At 36.2% G+C, this 25,780-nt stretch overlaps 1 protein-coding gene across 10 annotated transcripts in view; it reads right to left on the bottom strand.

Annotated features, from left to right (window-relative positions):
- The window catches only part of LOC123566561 (lachesin-like), a 460,053-nt gene that overhangs the window by 225,551 nt on the left and 208,722 nt on the right, over window positions 1-25,780 (bottom strand). For all 10 annotated transcript variants that reach the window (XM_053549741.1, XM_053549738.1, XM_053549742.1 and 7 more), the window contains one exon: window positions 13,340-13,682. Coding sequence is in view for 1 of the 10 variants with exons in the window: in XM_053549745.1 (XP_053405720.1) it covers window positions 13,340-13,439 (100 nt within the window). In the remaining 9 variants the exon portion in view is untranslated. The remainder of the gene's footprint in view (window positions 1-13,339; window positions 13,683-25,780) is intronic.

Genomic DNA, 25,780 nt, shown 5'->3' with positions numbered 1-25,780 from the left:
CTACATTCCATCTTCGTTTGGACTTGTGTCAACTGATAACACAAATGTAACGATAAAAAGGCAATGGTATATAGCTACGTCTTCCCGTGGTTCATATGTTTTTATGCACAAACCTCTGTTCAGGACGAAAATTTTGATTGACTGAGCTCCCTGACGTTGGAGTTCATTGTTTACCACAAAGAATGTCCTGTGCGCGCGAACAGAGAGGGATCCGTTTTCTCATTTACCACAGAGAGGGATCCGATATGCATACACATCATGAATATACTACATTCTCAATGACTACATATACGATTCAGCTCTGTAGGAAAAACATAACCACTTGTAAATTTAGTTCCTAAAGTAGGTGATCTTATTTGGCTATATTGCACGTTGTAACAATAACATGAAAATGCATCAAAAGAGATGAAAGTTATTTCCATTTAAAAACACATATATCTGTCTTGTGTTTGTTTAACCCTTACCCTGTTAAATTTCAATCATGAACGTGTCCATCTTTCAATTTGGACAGTACCATTAACTGTTAAAAAAGTGCTTACCAAAAAGATACAGACTGAATGGCGAACAGTGCAGATCATGATCAGACTGCACGCAGAATCAATCGTGTCCAGCATGATAAGGGTTCAAGAACACCGTGGTTAAACTTAAAACAGCTCTTATAAATACAAGTCTTTTTCCTTACTTTTTACCCTTAAAGACATTCTATTTTGTTCCATGAACAGGCTGCATACACCATCTTGCACGCCTAGTTAAAATCGCACTGTCCGTCCGTCAGTCCGTCTGTGCGTGCGTCCGTGCGTGCGTGCGTCCAGGTAAATTCTCTTCCGGTCTGTAACTCTGCATTCCATCAAGGGATTTTGAAATAACCTGGCATAAATGATCCCCATAATGAGACGACGTGTCATGTACAAGACCCAGCCCCTAGCTCCAAGGTCAAGGTCACACTTAGAAGTCAAAGGTTAACATGGTCTGTTTCTTGTCCAGTCCATAGCTCTGCCATCAATGAAGGGGTTTTAAAATCAATTGGCATAAATGTTCCCTATAATGAGATGACATGTCATGCTCATAACCCAGAACCCTAGCTCCAAGGTCAAGGTCACACTTAGAAATCAAACGTTAACGTGGTCTGTTTCTTGTCTGGTCCATGACTCTGCCATTTATCAAGGGATTTGAAAATAATTTGACACAAATGTTAACCATATTGAGATGATGTATCGCATTTATGACCCGGGTCTCTCAGGTCAAGGTCAAGGTCACAAAATGATTCATACCTAAACTGTTCTGGCATATTTTGCGCAGACAACTGTAGCATTCTTGGGCACGCTTCGTGGGTATTTGTCATCAATAGTGACAGCTCTTGTTTATATTTTTTTTTCATTTCACTAACTATTTCTTTACTGAATAATTATGTTCGCTCTTTTTCAAAAGTAACGGATGCAAAATTCGATCCGAAACAAAATTCTTAAAATCATCTCTGCATATTTCTTTTTTTAATCAATTCAATATTTCAACTTTGCCAAAATTGTCGTGTTTCTAATATAATTTTTATTGTTATTTTGCAAAGTTTGGGTCGTGGTAATTTTGCTATTGTACTAGGTAAAGTTATAAATCGTTTTAAAATAGATGTTATGATTTCATTGTTTTGAGACACACCGCATGTTTGGTGTCCATCCCAGTTACACTTTCCTCTTTTATATGAAATCCGACGGAAAAGAAGGAGCAATCCATGATAGCAGTTCCTAAAGCCAAGTGAGACTAAGACGTTATCTGTCTTTTGTCCTGTTTTGCTGACACATTAAAGCCATTGAGTATATTCATTTTATGGTTCCTTAAGCTTGTTTTAGTACAAAACGAGAAAACCTGTGTGTCTTGCATTCCATTTACTTCATTACGTCAGTAACGGATCCACCTCAGTCCAAAGAGGCTGCTTTTTTGCAACGTAGCATTTCCTATCGGATATTTATCCTTTTAGGTTTTTTTTCCGACGAAAGAAATCTTAAGCATTTGGCTAATATGGCACAACCTCAATCGATCACGGCTAGTAATACACGTGCAGAAATAGTATCTGCTTTTTCTAACAATGCGTCAACAGCATGGGTTTAGTGACCAAGTTGAATATTCAACAGCATTTCGTGTCTGTGTTTACTACTGTACGTATAAACATCATACCATCTATCTCCCAAAAACATTGACCTTTCTCACTAAAACTTAACTTAAAGCAAGTTGTAACTAATCATGCGAGTGCGAAGACTAATAATCAGCAACACTATCCAAATATTTATTGTCCCTGATAGCATTTCATCATGACAAAATAATCTCATTTGGTCATACAATCGGTTACCGTTTGGAATTTTAGTACAACTACCAAATAACATTAACATATAATTACCATTTGTTTTGGGGTCTTGAAGAAATAGTTTGAAGTTTGCAAAGCAAAGGTAAGCTAGAAACATTTCGTATTTTGATTTAGGCATCGGGAAGTAGCAGAATGTTTTACTGCTTAACCCAGCAGAAAAGTAATAATTAGCCTGAGAATGTACCCAGTTACCGATACATTCATATCTTAGGCAAACATTAAGTAAAATTGTAAAGTTTAAATAACAAATTAAGTAGCAGTCGCTGCATAAAACAAAATAGTTAAAACAAAATTTCAAGTTTTTATATTAAACTTTTAAGACTGATTCCTACACGCGTTATATATCACGCAGGGTACCAGTAAAAAGTTTGGATTCGACCTATTAAACTTATTCTAAAGAAGATTTAAATGCTTTATCGGAAGAAACTCAGAGAAAACATCTCTTTTATAAGGTTAAACTCTCTTGCAGGGTGTTTTATTCATTTGTTGTATGGTGATAAAGGTATGGTATGGTAGATATACGACTACTGAATGAGTATTTACTTAAAACATTTGGAGACACTGATAAATTTGCTGTACTCAGAACGAACTTTTATGGGTTTCAGCCTTATCATGATCAAAAGGCCTGTCGGTTGCATAGATGAAGTAATACGCCTTTCATTGTTGATAGGTAGCATTTTGACAAAATAAATGGCTTAGTATTCAAACTGAAATTCCAATTAACTGCCGCCGCGTTTGTATTACATGATAAGATGACATCAGTCCAAACACAAATAGTATTTGATTATAATTTTTTTGTGATTAAAATGGTAAAGTGTTGAAATCGAAAAATTAATATCGCATTTTTAGCTTTAGATATACCCATAAATTCTATTAACAGACAATATCATAATTCTCAAGTCCAACTGAATTTAATAAGAGTCAAATTTCCTAAAAGCTGACCCTTGCGGTGGTCCAAAATTTGGTACAAGCATAACAATTTAAACAAACTTGAGGAAGGTATATCCAGGTTTCGAATGATTCATAAAGCTGTTTTTAGAAGAAACTGTATTAAGGCTTTTATTGTAAGCGTGTGCGGCTTAGCGTGTGCGGCTTTCAAAGTAAGAGAAACCCGAAAGAACTGGACACCACGCCAGTGTGACATGGACAAACTTTAATGTATTTCTGATCAGAAATTTCAGACAGGATGTTTGACGGACAATCTGTCTATACAAATCCTTTTAAAGCTAAAAGAGATACAGAACATATTCAGTCATCCCATGTTTTATAATATTTGTCCAACATTTTTTATCCAACCCAAAACGGTTTCTGTCATACAGGAAGGAATGCGTTTTCTTCCCAAGCAATTTTGGCTAACACAAATATTACAAAATAATGCTTTATCATAATGTTATCATGGATCTTAAATATTGTTTTACGTTATTAACTAATACTTTTGTTTTTGTTTGTTAAAAGATAGGCTCTTGGTGCTATAACTTCAGACAAGTTGTTGAGTACATTGGTGTAATTACATCTTTATGTTTTACTTAATATGATCTGGTATTTTTCACTAATGTAAGAGCCTTTCTCAGCGGGGAATGATTTTATTTACATGTGTTGTATAGGGTAAGTGCGAGGTTGGCATGCCCTAAACGCGTTTAAACCCCCAGTTTCCTTTGTATAGTTACTGACCGTTGCAAGGCGGTGCCCTATTTTCAACTTGTTTTCTGTCCATCTTACTTTTTTTGTTGCGTATGTTGCCTTGTTTGTTGTTAGCGTTTCTTTCCTCTTTCTCCTCAGTTGTCATGCCCACCTTAATTTTGGCTGCCGGAAAGTCTAAGGCGGTGCTCGATTGTTGTTTTTCCTGCTTATGTGTGCGTGTGTGTGCTTGTGCGTCTGTGTGTCTTGAGCGGTGTCCTACAGTGTTGTTATACCTTACGTGTCTGTTTGTTTATCTATGTAAGTTAGTTGTGTGTGTGTGTGTGTGTGTGTGTGTGTGTGTGTGTGTGTGTGTGCGCTGCTGTGGTTTACGTTGTAGGGTAACTGTGATTAAGGAACGTAGCATTCCATTTTGAATATTCGTCCTTGTTCCCCTTCAACCCCCGCCCCCCCCCCCCTTTCTACCCCTACCCCTTCCTCTCCCTTTTTCTATATTTTACATGAAATTAAAATGTACTTGTTGGATTTTTGAAGCACCCCGTTTATAATATTTTTCCGTTACAGCTTCTTTTTGTTGTGGGTCTACTTTGCAAATGCGTGGCTCTTAGGCGTTGTTTGTGGTGCTCTGTGCTTCCGAGAAATCTACCCTTACCTGTTATCTTTTGTTTTTATTGGGTGTAACGTCGCACCGAGACACAATTATAGGTCACATGGCGACTTTTCAGCTTTGAGGGCGGAGGAAGACCCAGGTGTCTCTCCGTGCTCAATTTAAATATGGGCGGGTACCTGGGTAGATCCACCGACCTTCCGTAAGCCGGCTGGATCGATTAACTAATACTTCAAAAAAGGATATAGATACAACCTTATATGTTGAGATGTTAACATCGTTGTTATGTATTACACTGTCATATTTTGCATGTAATTTTAATGGGAAAAGGGTTGGGTTTTTTTGCTCTAGGTTGTCTTTTGAAATACTTAAATAGCGAATATATTTCTATTAAACACTGATAGATTATTATAAAATTGACAATACCATAATTTATTCAATTAGTTTTGATTACTACCAATATATTCGTGTTACAGACGCTATGTAGCTTAATCGTCCCTTTTCAGGATCAATGTTGGAGCGACAAATGTTCAGACAATAAAAAGGCTTTGTCCTTTATCACCTCTATTTTATGCGACCGGTATGGTAACCTTAAAATATTAAGGTTAAAAGTATCGCCAAAAAGAGCTAAACATAAAACTAAAATGGTAGCATCAATTCATAACAACTGGTATCGCTTCGCTTCAAAAACACTGCCTGTGGCTGCTAACGATCCTCTATAATAGCTTTACACTAGACTATACAGTAAAATAGTGCACTGTCGTTTGTAACCCCGATTGAAAATAATTATGAAATATAGCCACATTATTTCTTGGTCTAAGACAAAAACAATATGCATGTATCTATTTTAGCCCGGAAATGAAGTCACAAATATAGCGACCGATTTTGAAAATAATACTGCTAAATAATGTCTGAAGAAATCAATAGATAGGTTAATCTGCCAGATATCATGCCATGAAACAAGTTTTGTTTTGGCAAATGTTTATATTTACACCTTTAAGAAAAAAATCTATTTATGCCCATTTACCAGGTTAATTTGTACCCACCCACCTTATTTACAATATCTTTTTACATGTCGTTATAACCTCTGATATTCATTGTTTTTGACTATTCTTACCGAGTTGAATTTGAAATACGATTATTTCCGAAAGTAAAAAGAAATATAACATACAATAAGCGAATACAAATTACCAAACTCTACTCTTAATCAGTACATAGAATGAAAGAATTATAATGAGAATGCAGTACAAATCTATATCGGCGCAAGTAATTTTCATTATTAGATTATGAGCAATCTAATATGTATTGTTCAACTATTAAAATATATTAGTTTATGTTTTTCGGTGGTTTATCGAAATATAACGGTGAATTATATCCTGATAAACTCACTGGCCACTCAGTGAAAATTATCAAATCTAATACCCGGATTAATGTCAAAAAGTTTACCGAGCGAACTGAAAGCCGGAAACAATATGACGATGACGTCTTTAAAATGACGTCATCTTTGCGATGCTTCCTGATAAAATTTCCCGCAAATTTCGACATTTTATTGAAATAAACAAAACAAAAGTAGAGTTTTAGACGTAAAATAAACAGAAAAATTGTTGGTATCGATGTAATATCACGGTAATTTCACTCGTGAACACCAAAAGTTGTTATTTTCACTCGTGGCTGCGCCACTCGTGAAAATATCACTTCTGGTGCCCACTCGGTGAAATTATAACGTGATATTACACCGAAACCAACAATTATCCTCTATATAAACAATTAAGCGAGAGAAATGTTTAATTCGGTGCAAATGTTCATGATAGTCTCCTTAACTATTCAAAATTACTGATAAAGTATATCGATTCAAACTTAACCTCCAAGACTCAGTTTACCTCAACCCCGCAATGATACAGCTACTTACACACGAAATAAGATATGATAATATTCATTCAAACTTGACCTCAACATTCAGCGTGTTTTACTTAATTCGTTAACACTAAAAAAAACCCCAAAAAAACAACAACAAAAAAACCCCAAAACACCCCCCAGCTATTTACACATTATGTTATTTATTAACGCTGCATTCAACATACTTAGTTTAATATGGACTTTCCACAATTGCATTCAACTTTGTCGTAACTGGAATAGGTAGGGTAATGAAGTTTTGTGTCGATAAAAAGACTTTCTTTAGACAAAATGTGTATATTTGTACATTAACATTATGTTTTACATATTGATTGGTCATTACTTGTTAAAATAAATCACTGATAAAGCCTTTGCTGTTTGTTTTGTGCTAACGGGCTTCCATAAGTTTCTCCGTCACGTAGCGGTCGATGACGTCGGATTGAGAGATGGCGTCAGCTTCGGATTCTTGTTCTAGGAAGGCTTGTAGCGTCTCGCAGGCGTCCTTGGCCTGGCGTTTGCTAATTTTGGGAAGTTCAGAAGCAGCTATCATCGTCAGAATCGACGATCGGCTTCAATGATCTCTGATAGGATGTCGCAGTCAGCGACAGGTTCTGTGGCGAGGAGTTCGTCGTCAAAGGCTACGTAGTCGTCCACTGAGATGTTTGAGCCAAGGATTTCGACCAGCTGTGCTAGTGAAATGTCTGCGTCGGCATCCTTTTCCGAGACGACTACTTGCACCTCGAACCCGGCAAGTCGGTAGTAATTAGCTATGGCTGACGGCTTGACTTGTGACCAGGCACGTCGCATCATGCGGAAGGCGTCAGTCTTTTCATCGACTGCTTTGATCTTTTTGGCAAGAACTTGGCGTCTGTAGTGAGCTTTGAAGTTCTTGATGACCCATAGGTCCATCGGCTGAGTGACAATTGTGGTTCTTGGGGACAGGAACGCAAGTCCGATTGCCTTCAAACTGCTCTTCCATATCTTGAAGAATTTTGCCGCCATCCAGGCTTTCTCGTTTGCCATCTAATGGGTTGGCAGCGTCTGCACATGCTTGAAGTATCTAGGCTTTTCTGATTTTGCGAGAACAAGTAGCGGCAGTTGTTTTTTGTTAATTTTTTGTTCCGGACATGTTTGCACAGACTAAGGCTGTCAATCTTTTCTTGTTCACTTTCCGGCCGTGACATGCTTTGATTTAGTATTCCAGTGTCTCGTCTGGCAGAGCCTTGTAGAATCAGCGCTGAAAATGTCGTTGGGGCTGTAACTCTGCAGCTAGACCTATCTACTTTGTATATATATTGGTCAGACTTGTAGAATGAGTTCGCCTACCCGCTGTATTTTTTTTAACGTGAGGCCGTGTCTAGCTTTAAAGCACTCTACTGGAGCATTCAAAGTCGTTAGCCGAGATTCCCAACTTTTCAGCAAACTCTCTCCCCTTCATCTGCAGGCGTTGGGCCGTCGACGGTCGCGTTCTGTGATCTTGCACTGTTGAACCATTTCAGCAGTGCTGTCTCAACTTCTGTGAACTTGGCTAATCCGGTCTTTTTTCCTGTCTTGCTCCAGGTCACCGCCGAGATATTTTGACTTGATGCTGTCCCTATTCTTCGACCAAGTTGATTAACGTGTTCGTTGGTACACCATACTAAACTGATATCTGTTTCCTCGTCTATGATCCCTTTTCAATCTCGAGAATAGCCTGCTATTTCTCTGCATACGACTTCGTTTTTATTTCCACCTCGTGCCCTTGCACACTGCAGCCGAGAGTATGGATATCCCCCGGGTTAGTTACCGGGTCATTCTCCAAAACTCAGCGTTGGTCGATCCAGATATCCTTCCGGTTTGGTTACCGTGCCCTACTCTGCTTGCTCGAATGGCGCTTAGGCAAGTTATTGACTCCCGCCCTCCGACCTGACGAAACAGTTTGACAATATTGAGAGGTAATATGTTTTTGTGATAGACAATATTAGTAAATATGTGTGTGCGTGTGCGTGCGTGTGCCTGTGTGTGTGCCTCTGTGTGTGAGTGTGTGTGTTTATTTGAGAGGTAAATCTGTGTTTGTGTCTGTGTGTGGGTGCGTGTGTGTGTGTGTGTGTGTGTGTGTGTGTGTGTGTGTGCCTCTGTGTGTGTGTGTTGAGTTTATTTACCCTCGCCGCCGGTTTAAAACCATATGGGCGAGCATAACTACAATTATTACATTTTGTTTTTTTTGCTACGTGTAGAGTGTGTACGATAATTCACAACCTAGGTTAGGTCAAAATGACGCACAGTAAGTTGTGAATGAATTGGAAAGTTTTCCCATACATTTACTTTAAAAACTACGGTTAGAAAGAAGAAGAACAGACTTAATGAATGCATCAACATGTTATAACAATGTCTTAGTATTAGGCCTTGTGTTTATGTACCACGTGTAGTGTGTCCAGATTGTTTGTTTTCCCCATTTAGCTTCCTTACTCATTATTATATAAAAGAACAAATTTATAAGCCTAAATTTATTAACTGACAGAGACGACATAGACAAATTTCTTGAGATAGTTGCATTGTTTACATTTTTCAGCCGAACAGCCTATTTATCATATGCCTTTTGATTGGCTTAGAGCGTATTGACTTCTTTGTCGTGATTGGACGGCTGAAAGTTGTTTACAAATCAAGTAGGTAAATCCGATTTTTGTTGAAATATCTGAAAAACCGGACTGACCTACTTGCAGGTCAAAACATGCGCGCGACCCGGATGGAAATAAGTCAGGTGCGCGCTGCACTTGTATCAACTGGCAGACGATTAATGTCCACTCGCGGTAATCGATTTCAAAATAGAGTAAATTTCAAAGTACGGGATTGAAAATTTAGTCGAAATATCGAAAAAATCGAAAAAACGAAATCGAGATATCCATAGTTGATTTATATAAAATAATAAGGGAAAACATCTGGAACGCGAAAATCCACTCGGGATATCGAAATAATCGAAGTCGAGATAACGGTTTTGGACTGTATATCGGAAAATCGAAATTGCTGATCATCTATGCAAACTTTGAAAGTACAAACTTCAGTGATGTAATTAGTTACCAAATCCTGTTCCGTGGAAGGATTCAAGTGTAGGTTTTAGTACTATAAAGTTCCTTGCGTTAAACATATATAAAGTTCCTATCTTCTCTTAAGCCGCCATATTTATGACGTCATAGTTTTTTTCCAGTCACTTCATCTGTCATATAGTACGATATATGTCTCAACACTGCTATTTTTTAGTTAAGCTTAGCGCAAACTGTTTCAATTTGAACATTCCACGACAATGTGTTGTCTATATAAACACCTTATAATTTTTGCACTTTAACATTTTCTATTACTTGCTTGGAAATACTTAAAATAGTTCTTTACAATTGTTACTTTTTTTGTTTAGTACACAAAATATTTTTCTTTGGATGAAGTGGCATATTGTTTAAACTGCACAATTATTGCACAACATCTAAATTCTGTTTAAGAAATAATAAATATGTGCCTATATTTTATCAGTTAATAAAATATGGGCAGGAGTTCGGATGCGTAATAATTAAATCACGAGTGCGTAGCACGAGTGATTTAATATTCGCATCCGAACGACTGCCCATATTTTATTAACTGATAAAATTATTGGAACATATTTATTATTTCGATTCTAACCACGTAAATTCTTCGCATTTTACAGCACTACATTTTAGCGCGATTGTCATTCGGCTGGCCATATGCTATTATAAAAACCTCCCCACGAATGGAAAGCGTTGCATCAAACGCAATTTTCCGATATTCAGTAAATTTTAATTAAAGTATTAAGTAGTTATTGCCGTGAAAATGTTATTTTCAATAACATCAAAGGTCGGATATAGAAATCAGAGGTAAATACTTAATTCAAGGTTTATATATGCAGTTTCTAAAAATAGTACACGTCACCTACATGATGGCACTGAAACATACACGCCAGAACATTGCGGCGGCATATAAACACGTAAAAACTTGAGTCTGGAAGATTGGAAAATTAATTATAATTTATTTACTGTCAAAGTAGAATCTAGTTGACATTTGTGGTGCCTACAACGCAGAAATTGTAAACTACACACACGACCAGACATAGATGCACTGGTGTTGAAGTTGAAACTTACCGGGCTGAAACATATTCTTACGGTAAAATATAAACAAATAAATTCATCAGTTAGATATTGTTTGTTTCAGAAAATTTGATGTACCTTTTATTACTACTACATAACACTGAAAAAGTCGAGTATTTAGTCGGTATATAACGGAAGCAGAGTAGAATCTCAGTCGTGTTACAATCGTAGGGCGGAATGGAAGAGCTATATTTTATCGTAGATTCATGTTTAGGCGATTTCGCTATATGTTTATATAGCAACTGCTGCGGATCGTGTTAGAATGGAATTTAGTTTGCACTTTATCTAAATCATAACCTGATTCATACATAGTAGAGTCATCAGCATAGAGGTCTAAATTGCCACTCTTTGAAGCTAAAGCGGTATCACTGATATATATAATAAAAATAAAAGTGAGCCAAGAATAGAACCTTGAGGCACTCCAGAGGTTACAAGCATACTTTTAGATTTGGTGTTTCTCACGTTTATCATTTGGGTTCTGTTTGATAGATATGATTTGAAAAATTCAACAGTTTTACCTAAAAAATGATAAAGTTTCCATTCATGCAATAAAATGTTATGAAAGGCGCATATTTTGAAAGAACATCATTAATAATAATTTAGAATAATTGTCAATAGTATCAAATGGCGCAATAGAGAGTTCATTTCTAAAATAACTTCATCTAATTTAATGATCTTGAAAAACATACTGGGAATTGATCACTTATACTATAAACGGGTAATAACACTTCGCTAATTAGATCTCATCTAGTTGTGTAAATGTGATCAATGATAGACAAGTTGTCCTTTGTAACACGTGTCGGTAAGCAGACTAATTGTGTCAAGCCAATTTCAAAAACACATCCTGCCAGTTTTTAGTTGCAAATTGGTCTGATATTTTGTTAGTTATGTACTTAATGTTAATGTCCCCAAAAATATGAGTTTCAACATTTAAGCAATCAAGTTTATCTAGTGTCTGTTCAAAAGTGTCTTGCATCCGGAATTCTATATACAAACATTATAAGGAACTGTTTAGAATTATCATATTTTACCTGATACAGATTAATTCAAGTGGTAGGTTGTACCATTATTTTAAATGAAATAATCGCAGATAATTAAAATATGTTCAGTTACAGCTGTATAGCTGTACAGCTGTGTTCAATGATAGTAATGCAATGAAATCACTTAGGGACGAATAAGGTTTTTGTCTTTTAATCTGAATAAAATTAATTTCCAAGTCTGTCAATTGCGATACAGGAAATTAAATGAGACCGCTGATTTTGAGAAATGACAACCCATTGACAAAGTATCAATCAGTTTTATATGTTCTGTCCATAATTATAGTGCCATGGAGTTAAGCTGACTTTGATTGGGGATATGACAAATAGGAAAAATCATACTTGATACATTATTCAAAAATAAATATCACTGTTCACGCGTGCTAACATGGGACATTGTCATGTTCACACTTGTAGTATAAATGTCCTGGCAATTTTCAAAGCAAAACTACTAGTTAGACTGGAGAGAAAATCTAGTACGGGTAATTGAATAACTTAAGTTTGTATAATTTCAATATGTTAACAAAATCCTTAACACTTTATAATTTATCAAGCAATACAATGTACTATAAGTGACCACTGGCCTCGTTTTACGTCTGCCTCTAACTGAATTTCACTAAATTTGAAAACCTCTTGCTAGAAATTTGGTTACACTAGACAGAAACCGGAACAATTGCTAATTTTTGTTACTTAAACACTAGTTTAAATTGATTTTATTTCCAGCTTAAATTTAAGGCACGTTTGGAAACTGGTGAAGAAGGGCATAACATAAGATTTTTTTAAACTGTAAAATATAATCGTTCATTCTTTGTTATTTGGAATACCGTCTATTTTTAAAATATTTTTTTTGTTTAAACTTACTGACATGGCAACAGTGTGTCCCTATTTGACAACAAAACCGACTTCAAGAAAAGAAAACATAGAACATATTCAATACCCGGTTTCACTATTCTGTGGTTTCTTTTTGTCATATTATACCTTAATACCAAACCCTAGGTAATGGGATCACAACACAATTTAGAAACAATACTGATAATAAGTATATTTCTCGCAATAAATAACTTCACGAAAAATAGTGCACGTTTACATTTTGTTTAAAGTCATTCCCTAAGGAATGTACTCGTAATCAGCTAGCAGTTCCAAACTACTGCCATGCAAATCTGTATATAGATTGATAAACTATTTCTAGTTGTTTACTTTTATCTTTTAAAAAGATAAACATGTATCTATTTTTTCTGGGGAAAAATCGACTTATCTAGACTGTACAGTCTTTTTTAGGTATTCATTTCATTGATAATCTATATAATGCTAGGTTCATTGTAGTTGTTTCTCATCTTATGGTGGAATAAAAAATATCTATCTATCTATATCAATAAAAATGAGAAAAATTGAATGCTCACACAAAATAAGAACTGAAATTTTAGATTGCAATTTAAAATTTTCAGAGTTTAGAGAAATTTACCAAACAGATGTTGATGTAACATGTAAACATTCAAAACGAGAAATATGTATTATACACGTGCACTGCAAAATATATATAGTCTTCCACATGACACAATCATGAAAATTATATATGTTTTGATATAATTAAGAAAGGTGCAAAAATTTTCAGAAACATCAATTTAAAACAACCGAAACACTCATTCACTGTATAGACAATAAGCTGAATTAAACTTACCAATGACTTTCTCTGCTCTTGTACCCCCTACTACTAGTGTAACAAGCACAATGTAGATCTTTGCATTGCTTCTGATGTTAGGCTCCAGTATTACTGTCATTTTTCCTCAACTTCCTTTTACACAGTGGCTCTATCAGATATATTTACCAATTAAGCACAATAAAACGCCTAAATAGTTACTGTATTAGCTACTGTTCATCTTACGTGATGATGCATTTCAGCACAAACGAAAGAAAAAGTCGGCATTTTAATCCATTAATCCACACAACACATACACACATATATATATCAACAATTATGTTCACTGTTTACAGTATCCTGTTCACTACGGCATGACTTGGAACTGAAGAAGAAAAAACATATACACGGTTATTTAAATTTCATGTGGAGAAAATAAAACAAAGTTTTTAATAACATATTCTAGTTTGCCAACTATCATAAATGATTCTTAAATCGACTCTACAGCTCTCTGGCATTTCTAAAATAATAAAAAAAACCTATTAAACAAATATCTTATCAGCTTATCAACCATTTCCATCAACACGTTAACTTCATACATGAAAAAGTTTCGTTTCATATCTGATTCGCTATATTTATCTTATTATTATTTGGTTTACCGATTACCGTCTTTGCGTCAGTGTAAAGTTAATCACGTGAACGGCCTAGAAAATATTAAAAACCTAGCAGCGATAATAATACAGTCTAAATCTTGCCAGATAGTATATTAATTCAGTATTGTACAGGTAGATCATCGCCTTTTCGGCAACGTCTGACAATTAATACTAAGCCCAAAACTTACGCACTGAGACAGTGATATCTACGAAGATATGACCAAATGGAAACTCCATTTTTGTCTCAAACGTCAGTTTCCGTACAGACGTGTTAAAAATGTCGAAAAAGCACTGATTTTTAGATAAAAAATGATTTCTCTGATAATCTTAGGACGGCCAGCACATATTCATGCAATCTCGCCAGGCATATGTATGTTTTTGACAACACAGAAAATGACGTCACTCGACCTTCAGCTATTTCCGGAGGTAAATAAAATGAAAGTAGAAATGCTAAACTTGAAAACGAAAGCCGCATTTTGATTCGTAGATAGTCAGGGGTCACGCGCAGGGGTCACCCCGTCTAAATGTATGCGCGTGGACTGTTTTTTTTTTGTTTTGTTTTTTGGGTTTTTTTTTTTGCTATTGGGGAGCCAATTTTCAGCACTTTATTACGAATTGAAATTACCTGGGCTTTAGTACAGCATGTCAGCTTTTAATCTATGAAAAAATATTTGAGCTCTGGATAAACAGAAATCCCACAGGGGTCTGTAACGGACCAAGGGTACATTGATAATTTTGGAACTTCATCAAATCGCTCAAAATGTCATTTTTGATGTTGTCTGAGAGTGTCAGTATATGCCTCAGATGTAAGATATAACCGTATTTGAAAGCTGCACAGACCTAGACATTTCAGAAATATTTTCAAAGTAAGTTTCGTATAATAAATGTTGTTTCTACGGAAGCGTGGAAGGGCCATCAGACGCTAATACGTTTTAGTACGTTAAGGCTGCGGAAAAGATATATATATATGACAATAAAGAAGAAAATAGTATGCAGATATCAAATGTATACTTATCCAGCTTTTTAAATGAGTGAAATATATATAAAAAAAATAATATTAAAAATATCAAATATATTTTTCACCGTTAAGAAACTATAAAATTGGTAAATGTAGTCAAAACATTAAATAAAAAGAGAATGTGTATGTTTTACATGTAAGATCAAAATATCTTGCACTCATGAATACCATATCTTACATTTTCACTCGTGGCTATGCCATTCGTGAAAATTTTGTATGTGGTGTTCGCTAGTTAAAGATATTTCAATCTTACGCAGAAACAAACAAATATTCTCCCATTATTTTTTTTTACATAAGCTGAGGAAAATAGCCAGTCAGACTGGTTACAAATGATGACAAGTTTTAGTCTTTTGAAGCCGACCACTGTCTCTTACTAAAATCAAGACTGTTTTGAGGTTTCCACAGTAGTTTTATCGGCCAGTTTTATGCAATTCCTGGTTTTTATTTAAAATTTTGTTAAATCCAGAGAAAGATCGTACACACGTGTTCACTTTGATTTTTAACTTAAGAAAAATTAGTTATATTTGCTGTAAAGTAATGTTCTTTTTGAACATTTGGTGTCCACTTTTGAAAGAATTTTTCAAAGGATGTCATTTTGTTCATGTTATTTTTGTGAACGACGTCAGATTATGCATGCCACCTCGCACCAATTTTGTTTAAACGAAAATCAACGCCTTTTTCCTTTCAATTCAAAATGTTAAGTCAGTGTTAATATTGTAAATTAAAATTATGGTGGGTTAATCGTGAAATCAAACAGTACGCCAGGAAGATGAAAACGGGGTCTCATGAAATGAGGAGTTCATGCTTTTAATATACGAATAAAGTCTGTAAAAAGATCCTTTGGAAGCAAAGAATGCAACCAAGAAGAATAATAGCAGACTCGTTTTGATTGCGTCTTTTCATGAGAGGCAATGAAATGTGCAACTCCTCTTACGCCCCTAGCACCGGCTTAAGCGGAACTTTATTACACACATGTTGAATGGACTCCATGATCCCAAAGAACCAGAAAATATAACAGCAATGAATCCAAGTACGGGGAGACTTTTTACAGCCGCCGCACGGCACTTAAAGATTGCTGTTGTGATAGTTAATAAAGTCTGTAAAAAGATCCTTTGGAATCAAAGAATGCAACCAAGAAGAATAATAGCAGACTCGGTTTGACTGATTCTGTTCATGAGAGGTAATGAAATGTGCAGCACCTCTCACACCCCATAGCACCGGCTTAAGCGGAACTCTATTACACACATGTTGAATGGACTCTATGATCCTAAAGGACCAGAAAATATAACAACACTGAATCCAAGTACGGGAAGACTTTTTACAGCAGCCACATGACACTTAGAGATTGCTATTGTGATAGTTATTTTAACACGATCCGCAGCAGTTGCTATATAAACATATAGCGAAATCGCCTATACATGAATCTACGATAAAATATAGCTGTTCCATTCCACCCTACGATTGTAACATGACTGTGAGATTCTACTCTGCTTCCGTTATATGCCGACTAAATACTCGACTTTTTCATTGCTTAGTAGTAGTAATAAAAAGTACATCAAATTTTCTGAAACAAACAATTTCTAACTGATGAATTTATTTGTTTAGAGTCTATATTTTTACCGTAAGAAAATGTTTCAGCCCGGTACGTGCGCGTATATAGCAAGCCAATTGTCCAATAATTACGTGAACCCTAGTTCACGGTCGAAAAACTAGGATTAACGTTCAATAAACTAGGTTTTTCGAACGTAAAACTAGGTTTTTCGAATACTAACCTATATTTTCAAGCGAAAACATAGGATAATGTAGGTTCACGATTGTAAACCCCAGTTCACGGTCGTAAACATAGGTTCACGTTCGTAAACTATGGTTTACGAGCGTGAACCGGGGTTTACGAGCGTAAACATAGGATAACGATCGTAAACATAGGATAACGACCGAAACTTATAGTTCAATCGAGAAACCTAGTTTATCAAACGTAAACCATGATTTACGGTCGATATATTAGGATTATAGAATCAACAATGAATTTCGGGCGTGAACCTCGGTTTACGGCCATGAACCTATGTTTACGACCGTGAACCATAGTTTACGGACCTGAACCTATATTTTCGAGCGTGAACCTATGTTTATGAGCATGAACTTTGGTTTACGTTCGATAAACCAGGTTTTTCAAATACTAACCTAATTTTTCGAGCGAAAACATAGGATAACGTCGTAAACCATAGTTCACGCTCGTAAACGTAGGTTCACGTTCGTAAACCCAAGTTTACGTTCGTTAACATAGGATAACGACCGAAATTCATAGTTCAATCGAGAAAACCTAGTTTATCGAACGTAAACCATGGTTTACGATTGATATATTAGGATTATGAAATCAACTATCAATTTCGGCCGTAAACCTATGTTTACGGTCGTAAACCTATATTTACGAGCGTGAACCTAGGTTTACGGCCGTGAATTACAGTTTACCTTCGTAAAACCGTGTTTATCTATTTGTAACTATATGGCAAGCCAATTGTCCAATAATTACGTTAACCCTAGTTCACGGTCGAAAAACTAGGATTAACGATCGATAAACTAGGTTCTTCGAACGTAAAACTAGGTTTTTCGAATACTAACCTATATTTTCGAGCGAAAACATAGGATAACGCCGTGAACCATAGTTCACGCTCGTTAATGTAGGTTCACGATTGTAAACCCCTGTTCACGGTCGTAAACATAGGTTCACGTTCGTTAACTATGGTTTACGAGCGTGAACCGGGGCTTACGAGCGTAAACATAAGATAACGATCGTTAACATAGGATAACGACCGAAACTCATAGTTCAATCGAGAAACCTAGTTTATCAAACTTAAACCATGGTTTACGGTCGATATATTAGGATTATAGAATCAACAATGAATTTCGGGCGTGAACATGGGTTTACGGCCATGAACCTATGTTTACGGACGTGAACCTATGTTTACGACCGTGAACCATAGCTTACGGACCTGAACCTATATTTTCGAGCGTGAACCTATGTTTACGAACGTGAACTTAGGTTTACGTTCGATAAACTAGGTTTTTCAAACGTAAAACCAGGTTTTTTAAATACTAACCTATTTTTTCGAGCGAAAACATAGGATAACGTCATAAACGTAGGTTCACGTTCGTAAACCCAAGTTTACGGTCGTAAACATAGGATAACGACCGGAATTCATAGTTCAATCGAGAAACCTGGTCGCCCGGTATCTGATGTTTCATTCGTATTTGAAAAACCTAGTTTTGTGTTCGAAAAACCTAGTTTATCGATCGTTAATCCTTGTTTTTCGACCGTGAACCGGTGTTCACGTAATTATTGGACAATTGGCTTGCCATACGCGTAGTTTACAATCCTCACAAATGTCAACTAGATTCTTCTTTGACAGTAAATAAATTATAATTCATGTTCCAATCTTCCAGACTCAAGTGTTTACGTGTTTATATGCCGCAAAGAATCTGGCGTGTATGTTTCAGTGCCATCATGTAGGTGACGTGTACTATTTTTAGAAACTGCATATATAAACTTTGAATTAAGAATTTACTTTTGATTTCAATATCGACCTTTGATGTTATTGAAAATAACATTTTCACAGCAGTAACTACTTAATACTTTAATTAAAATTTACTGAATATCGGAAAATTCCGTTTTATGCAACGCTTTCCATTCGTGGGGAGGTTTTTATAATAGCATATGGCCAGCCGAATGACGTATCGAACTAAAATATAGTGCTGTAAAATGCGAAGAATTTGCTACGCACTCATGATTTAATTATTGCGCATCCGAACTCCTGCCCATATTTTATTAACTGATAAAATATAGGGACATATTTATTATTTCTTAAATAACATCTGTAAAAGGATCCTTTGGAAGCAAAGAATGCAACCAAGAATAATAATAGAAGACTCTGTGGTTTGACTGAGTCTGTTCATGAGAGGCAATGAAATGTGCAACACCTCTCACACCCCCTAGCACCGGCTTAAGCGGAACCCTATTACACACATGTTGAATGGACTCCATGATCCCAAAGAATCAGAAAATATAACAACACTGAATCCAAGTACAAGGAGACTTTTTACAGCCGCCACACGGCACTTAAAGATTGCTGTTGTGATAGTTAATAAAATCTGTAAAAAGATCCTTTGGAAGCAAAAAATGCAACCAAGAAGAATAATAGCAGATAATGAAGACAGCTACTCTACGCGACGCCGCACTTATTTCATCTCTGGGTTGAGCCATTGCACTTGGTACTATTCGTTCAGGCTGCAAGATATTTTAAACCTATGGCATCCTTACACATATAAAAGGTTCTTGGTACCCAATAAAGACAACGTCGCGGCAAAGCGATGCCTTGCACAAGCCGACTCATTACTTTGCAACAGTTGCTAAAAAGACTTTAATTCTCGTTGTGATGGTTTACCTAAGGTTAGCAAATCAACAATTGCCAAGCGAATAAAATCTATAGGTATGAAAAGTTATGTCCCTTTTTAAGAAGCGCTAATTAACTAGAAACAGAAATCGAAACGTAATTGATGGGTGAGGTGAAACGTCACCGGGTCAAGGACAACAATTTAAGTAAATCTAAAATGTTCTACTTACAGAATCTATAACACATACAAACAAACGTGTGATTAACTGAGCAAATATTTTTAGAGACTTTAGCAACATTTCTGTGGCACGTCAAACTCGCTATGTAGTGAAGTTTTGAAACGGACCTGTAAATCAACATTTGCAGCAAAATAAACAAAACGAGTAGATTTTTGTTATTTTTTATTCCGATAACTAATTCAATTATTTCGGAACCGGGAATGAGATGAGTGTAGTTATTTTTTATTCCGATAACTAATTCCATTTTTTCGGAACCGGGAATGAGATGGGTGTAGTTATTTTTTATTCCGATAACTAATTCCATTATTTCGGAACCGGGAATGAGATGAGCGTGTTGATTTGGAGAGACAAGAGATCAATTAGTTTAATATGATCCCCCCTATCATAATCATGCTATACCGCTTAATTAACATTTTTGATGGAAATAGTTACATTCAACATTCAATATATTGAACAATTCTCAGGTTAATAAACCCAAAAACAATCGTGATATAGGTGTAATAATGAAACACTTATGAAAACAATTTGCACAAAGAAACGTTGTAAACTAATATTATAAGAATGTTTGACTGGTTGAAAGTGCGTGAGGAAATACCTGGCTACTGACTTGGCGGTAATGAAGCTAGTGATATAGATTACCTGGCTACTGATTTGGCGGTAACGAAGCTAGTGATATAGTTTTCCTGGCTACTGATTTGGCGGTAATAAAGCTAGTGATATAGTTTACCTGGCTACTGATTTGGCGGTAACGAAGCTAGTGATATAGTTTACCTGGCTACTGATTTGACGGTAACGAAGCTAGTGATATAGTTTTCCTGGCTACTGATTTGGCGGTAACAAAGCTAGTGATATAGTTTACCTGGCTACTGATTTGGCGGTAACAAAGCTAGAGATATAGTTTACCTGGCTACTGATTTGGCGGTAACGAAGCTAGTGATATAGTTTTCCTGGCTACTGATTTGGCGGTAACGAAGCTTGTATTCCGTATTCTTCAGTTAATAGAAGAAATTAAATAAAACGGATGGCTTTCTTTTAAGCACTATTTTATTATAGCAGTGTATGAATTTACACATTCACTAATAAATTAAAGTAGAGAGTCATCTTGTATCCCAGGGTGTAAGACGAGTTTTCCCAGCACCGACAAAAGCACGGGAAAATCCTGTCTGTCATTAAAAAAAAAACAACAACAACATTTGTTTGGTCTTTTCTCCGAAAATACTAATTCATTTGCCAATTTAGCAACTAATCTAACCAGAAGCGTCATACATATGTTGTGAAAAGAAAGGATCCAAAAAGTGTTTACTTTTCTTTCAGAAGAATTGTATGTGAACAATTTAGTTAATGTAAAGTAAAATGACTTTGTTTATGTTTCTTCAGAGACTTATGTAAACATGTTTCACATGCTATAGCATATGTTTTCATTTTTTAAAAATCAGATTCTTTAACAATTGCAAGGGTGTTTGCTGAACAGAATGAACCCCTCACAGATGCCAAACTGTCATTCAAAGAATTCAATTCAAATAACGTTTTTTTTTTGTACCCCTACCACTAAGTGGAGTGGGGCATATACATTGGGTCTTGTCCGTGCGTCCGTGTTTCCGTCCGTCTGTCCGTCCGAAGTTTGTGACGCGCCTAGCTCAAAAAGTATTTTATATAAATTGATGAAACCATGCATGAATCTTTATCATGATATGAACTTGCGCACCTCCTATTTTTCGTCTGGCTCCGTCCTCTATTTCCAGAGTTATGGCCCATGAAATAGTCAGAATTGCACATTTTCACCTTGTGACGCGCCTAGCTCAAAAAGTATTCGATATGAATTAATGAAACCTTGCGTAAGTCTTTATCATGATATGAACTTGCGCACCTCATATTTATCGTCTGGCTCCACCCCCTATTTATAGGGTTATCCCCTGAAATAGTAAAAAATGTACATTTTCACATTGTGACGCGCCTAGCTCAAAAGTATTTCATATAAATTGATGAAACCTTGCATGAGTCTTTATCACGATATCAACTTGCTCATCTCCTATTTTTGCTGTCTAGCTCTGCCCCTATTTCCGGTTTTACGGCCCCTGAAATAGTCAAAAATACGCATTTTCACATTGTGACGCGCCTAGCTCCAAAAGTATTTCATATAAATTGATGAAAACTTGCATGAGTCTTTATCATGATATGAACTTGGGCACTGTCTGGCTCCGCCCCCTATTTCCAAAGTAATAGCCCCTGAAATAGTAAAAAATGCACATTTTCACCCAATGACGAGCTTAGCTCAAGAAGAATTCATGAAACCGTGCATGAGTCTTTATCATGATGTGACCTTGCAAACTTCTTGAGATTTTAGCGGTAATTACAGAGATACGGCCCTTGAAATAGCCAAATAGTGGATGTTTTATTTGTGATGCCCATAGCTCAAGAAGTATATGGCCTAGAATAATGAATCCTTTATATAAAATGTTTGTTGAGGCTATACCCCCTAAAAACTGCAAACATTTGAATTATTGCCTCTTATTTGTGACAAATGTACCAGTGGGGACACACCCTGTGTCCTACAGACACATTCTAGTTTTTCGAACGTTGTTGTGGATGAAAGAAGAAAATTAGAGGATGCTCCAAAGAAATATTTGTAGATTTCAGAGGTAGAAGGACGTTTTAATTAAACAATGCATTGTTTAAACATTATTTTCTTTCAACTGTCTCATTTGAATAGTGTCTGCGTAACCAAAACAATACATGCATTATTTAGTGATAGGCATGTCTTTCATAATACATGGGCTGTAAACACTGGCTCCTACTCTTTATGGAGGTGAGTTGAAAAAAGAGCCAGTGATACTTCCGAGGCGGCGCTAATGACCGGAACTACACGAGAAATGTAAACAAAGACAGAGGGTGAGTTTATGTTTTACTTTCTGTAACAAATTTAAGTCCTCATTTCAAAAACGGGGCAATGCTATTCCACTCAGAATTGGTTAAACTTCTTATGTATGCAGTTCGATCTCTAGAGCGAAGGCATTTCTTGACGTGAGAACTTTTGAAAGTTGTTAAATAGGACCGAGTTAAACCGAAAGTGGACATATGTCTATGTATTTTGCCCTAATTAACACAAGTCAGAGATTTCAAAGTCATCCTTCGGATGTTGTTGAAAAAAATGTCTTATTACGGTATAATGTAGTGATTTGTTGGCGGATTTCTACCGTCTATGTGTATTTTTGGCCAAGAGGAGGAGCCAGCGACACAGAGGAGGCGCTCAGAACCAGAGTGGGAGCCAAGGCACATTTAATATCAGGGTGTTCAATGCTTAAGTTATTAGAAAAACGACCTGCTTTTCTTAAACTGCATTTAAATAGATATCTTCCTCTTGTCTCTATTGGTACATGTGTAATGGAACTCGAACATAGCGTCATTAGTTATATACATTTGGTATTTGCAATGTAAGGGGACTTTCCCATACGACAAAAGTCTACATGTGTTAAGGGGTCACCCTGGGGATCCAAAAAACGTAGTTATATAAGCACTAGGTCGTGGCGTGATCTGTCACGGACGTTCTATATTTAGAACGGAGGTGACCTACATGTACCTAAGTCGGTCAAGGTCACGGCAAATAATAAGGTCACTAACTTTGGCACATGCACATGAAATAAGACAGCTACGAACTCACTATATACTACTAACAATTAACCGTAAAGGAAAGATAACATTATGTTAAGGCACGTAAATAATATGTGAAAGTTCGATATTAATATCCTTGCAATGTTTTTACACGTAATTTCAGTTTTAAGATAGCGCACCCTCACACCTTCGTTTCGTCTTCTTATCGCAATCTCGTCATAGAAGGGACGATAATACGATGCGAAAGTTCGATATTAATATCGGGCCTTCGCATCGTTATATTGTGCCTTCTGTGATAAGCAGTTTGTAAGTCCCATCAGGACTGAACTGTTTTGATTTCTGCCCTCTGTCCTGTTTCGTCGGGCCCTTAAGGGTATTTCTCTTGATGCTCTGTCTTCTGCAAAGGCGTTGAGTACATAGCTTTTTGGTTCTTAAGGTAAGCTTTTTATATAATTATACGGGAGCATTTTTGTGCTTTACATGCCATGCCTTTTGTTTCCATTGCGTGTGTTAGAGATTCACCTGACGGGGATTACTATTATTTACACTGTCCCTCGAATTTAGAACATGGCGGGGGTAAAAGTGAGGTTAGGTACGTGTGTTAGAGATTCATCTGACGGGGATTACTATTATTTACACCGTCCCTCGAATTTAGAACATGGCGGGGGGAAAAGTGAGGTTAGGTACGCACCATAAACCCTGACCGTTCAAAGGTGGAGCCCAATTGTGTTCCTTTATTCGTTCGTTTTGTCCTCGTATGCTTGTTTTTATGTGAGTGTGCTCGTTGGCATTGTGCACATCTGCGTGCTATGAGTTTCGTTTTGGGGAGGCTGCGTTTTTGGAACGTGGCATTCCCTGTTTGATATTTATCCTTGTTTCTTTTTCGCATAGTAACTATGCGCCGTTTCCGCCCCCTACCTAAGGGCAAGAGTACGATTAGGCAATGCAATGACACAATAACACAATGCGAATGTTAATTTATTTTTAGTGGTTTTATTAGAGGGCATTTGAAGCAAATTGTTTGGATACGACATATGGATGGACAATGGTCTACCGTGCTTAGATACGACATATGGATGGACAATGGTCTACCGTGCTTAGATACGACATATGGATGGACAATGGTCTACCGTGCTTAGATGAGCACAAACTGTTAAATTGTCGTCAGACTTATCTTTAGTATCAGTAACAAAAAATCATCATCTTAACAAATCATCATCTATCGTCTTCATCATCATCAGCTACGTTATCATCCACAAAACATCAATCGTCAATCAAGAAGCTTTCACAACTTACTGAACACAGAATATCTTTATTCAAAGATTTTGATAGCGAGTACCGGATGCCAGGCATCTGTTTCGGTTTTTAATAGTGTGTAGTTATCTAAAATAGTATGGCGCTGTTTGAACATGTATTAATTTGTCACATTAAATTTTATTTTTCATGTTCTTGTGCCCTTCTGGGATCTAGTGTGTTTGAAAGGAAGTTCGTTGATTTTACACATTACATGCGTGTAATAATTAAATGAACGGAATGCATTACAAGAATTCCTGTTATCATTTGTTATCGGTGTAACATGCTCCCATTTCACTACCAAAGCATGTGCCATATATAAGTAAACTTTTGACATTGTTTGAACATTTATTTTCTCATACTATAATTCTATTTTCATGTTCTTGTATCCAATCTTCTCAATTCAGAGTTATGTAGTTTCTGGGTAAAAATGGACTTATGAAGTAGTTATAGTGATTGCTAAAACTCAATCAATGATGCTAAAATAAAAATATTTAGTTATGTTTCTCTTAACAACAGTAACTCAATTCAGAGTTAAAATGGCACATGTAACAATTAGCGTGCTGTAATTTTGCGCTTTACATCATTAAATCTTTTCAGATAAGATAGTAGCACTGTAACTCGTCAGGAAATGTGCACAAAGAAAGAGATCCGATCAAATTGAAATGCAAATAAAAGTGTATGGCATTATGTATGAGACAACAATGAGTCTTACTCCTTGTCTATTTGTAAAATACAATATTGTAACAACATGTAAAAATATATATGACACTTGCCTTGACAGTGAATAAATTAAGCATGTGTCACCGATAATAGATGATTACAGGCATTCTTATAATGCATTCACGATGCTATGACAACATAAGGTTCTTACTAGTAGCCGAAAGTTTCGTATAATATGATGGGTATTCTATCGTTGATAATGAATCACTCTAGACTGAGTCATGTAAGGTTTCTACGAGTGTGTAACTTTTCTGATATCATTTCGCATCATCTGTCAACGTGTACTTTCCTATTCTCTCCAGCAAGTTCATCAAATCATGGACACTTGATTACATCGAGTTTGAGCTTTATTAAATGTAAATACATGCTAAACATGCATATAAGTGGCGAACTTCCATTTACTCGACATATTTATTTTTAGTTTGAAACCATATAAATGAATAATGATACTGAAAGTGCAGATGACGTTCAGAAGCCTTTATTTGTCACTTAACTATTGATTAATCATTGACAGCCTGACGAATTTTTATGATTGGTGGATTTTTATTATTTGATGAATA

Source organism: Mercenaria mercenaria, chromosome 8, assembly GCF_021730395.1.
Source record: "Mercenaria mercenaria strain notata chromosome 8, MADL_Memer_1, whole genome shotgun sequence".
NCBI lineage: Eukaryota > Metazoa > Mollusca > Bivalvia > Venerida > Veneridae > Mercenaria > Mercenaria mercenaria.
The sequence above is the reverse complement of the archived record's forward strand: the minus strand, read 5'-3'. Positions and strand labels throughout refer to the sequence as shown.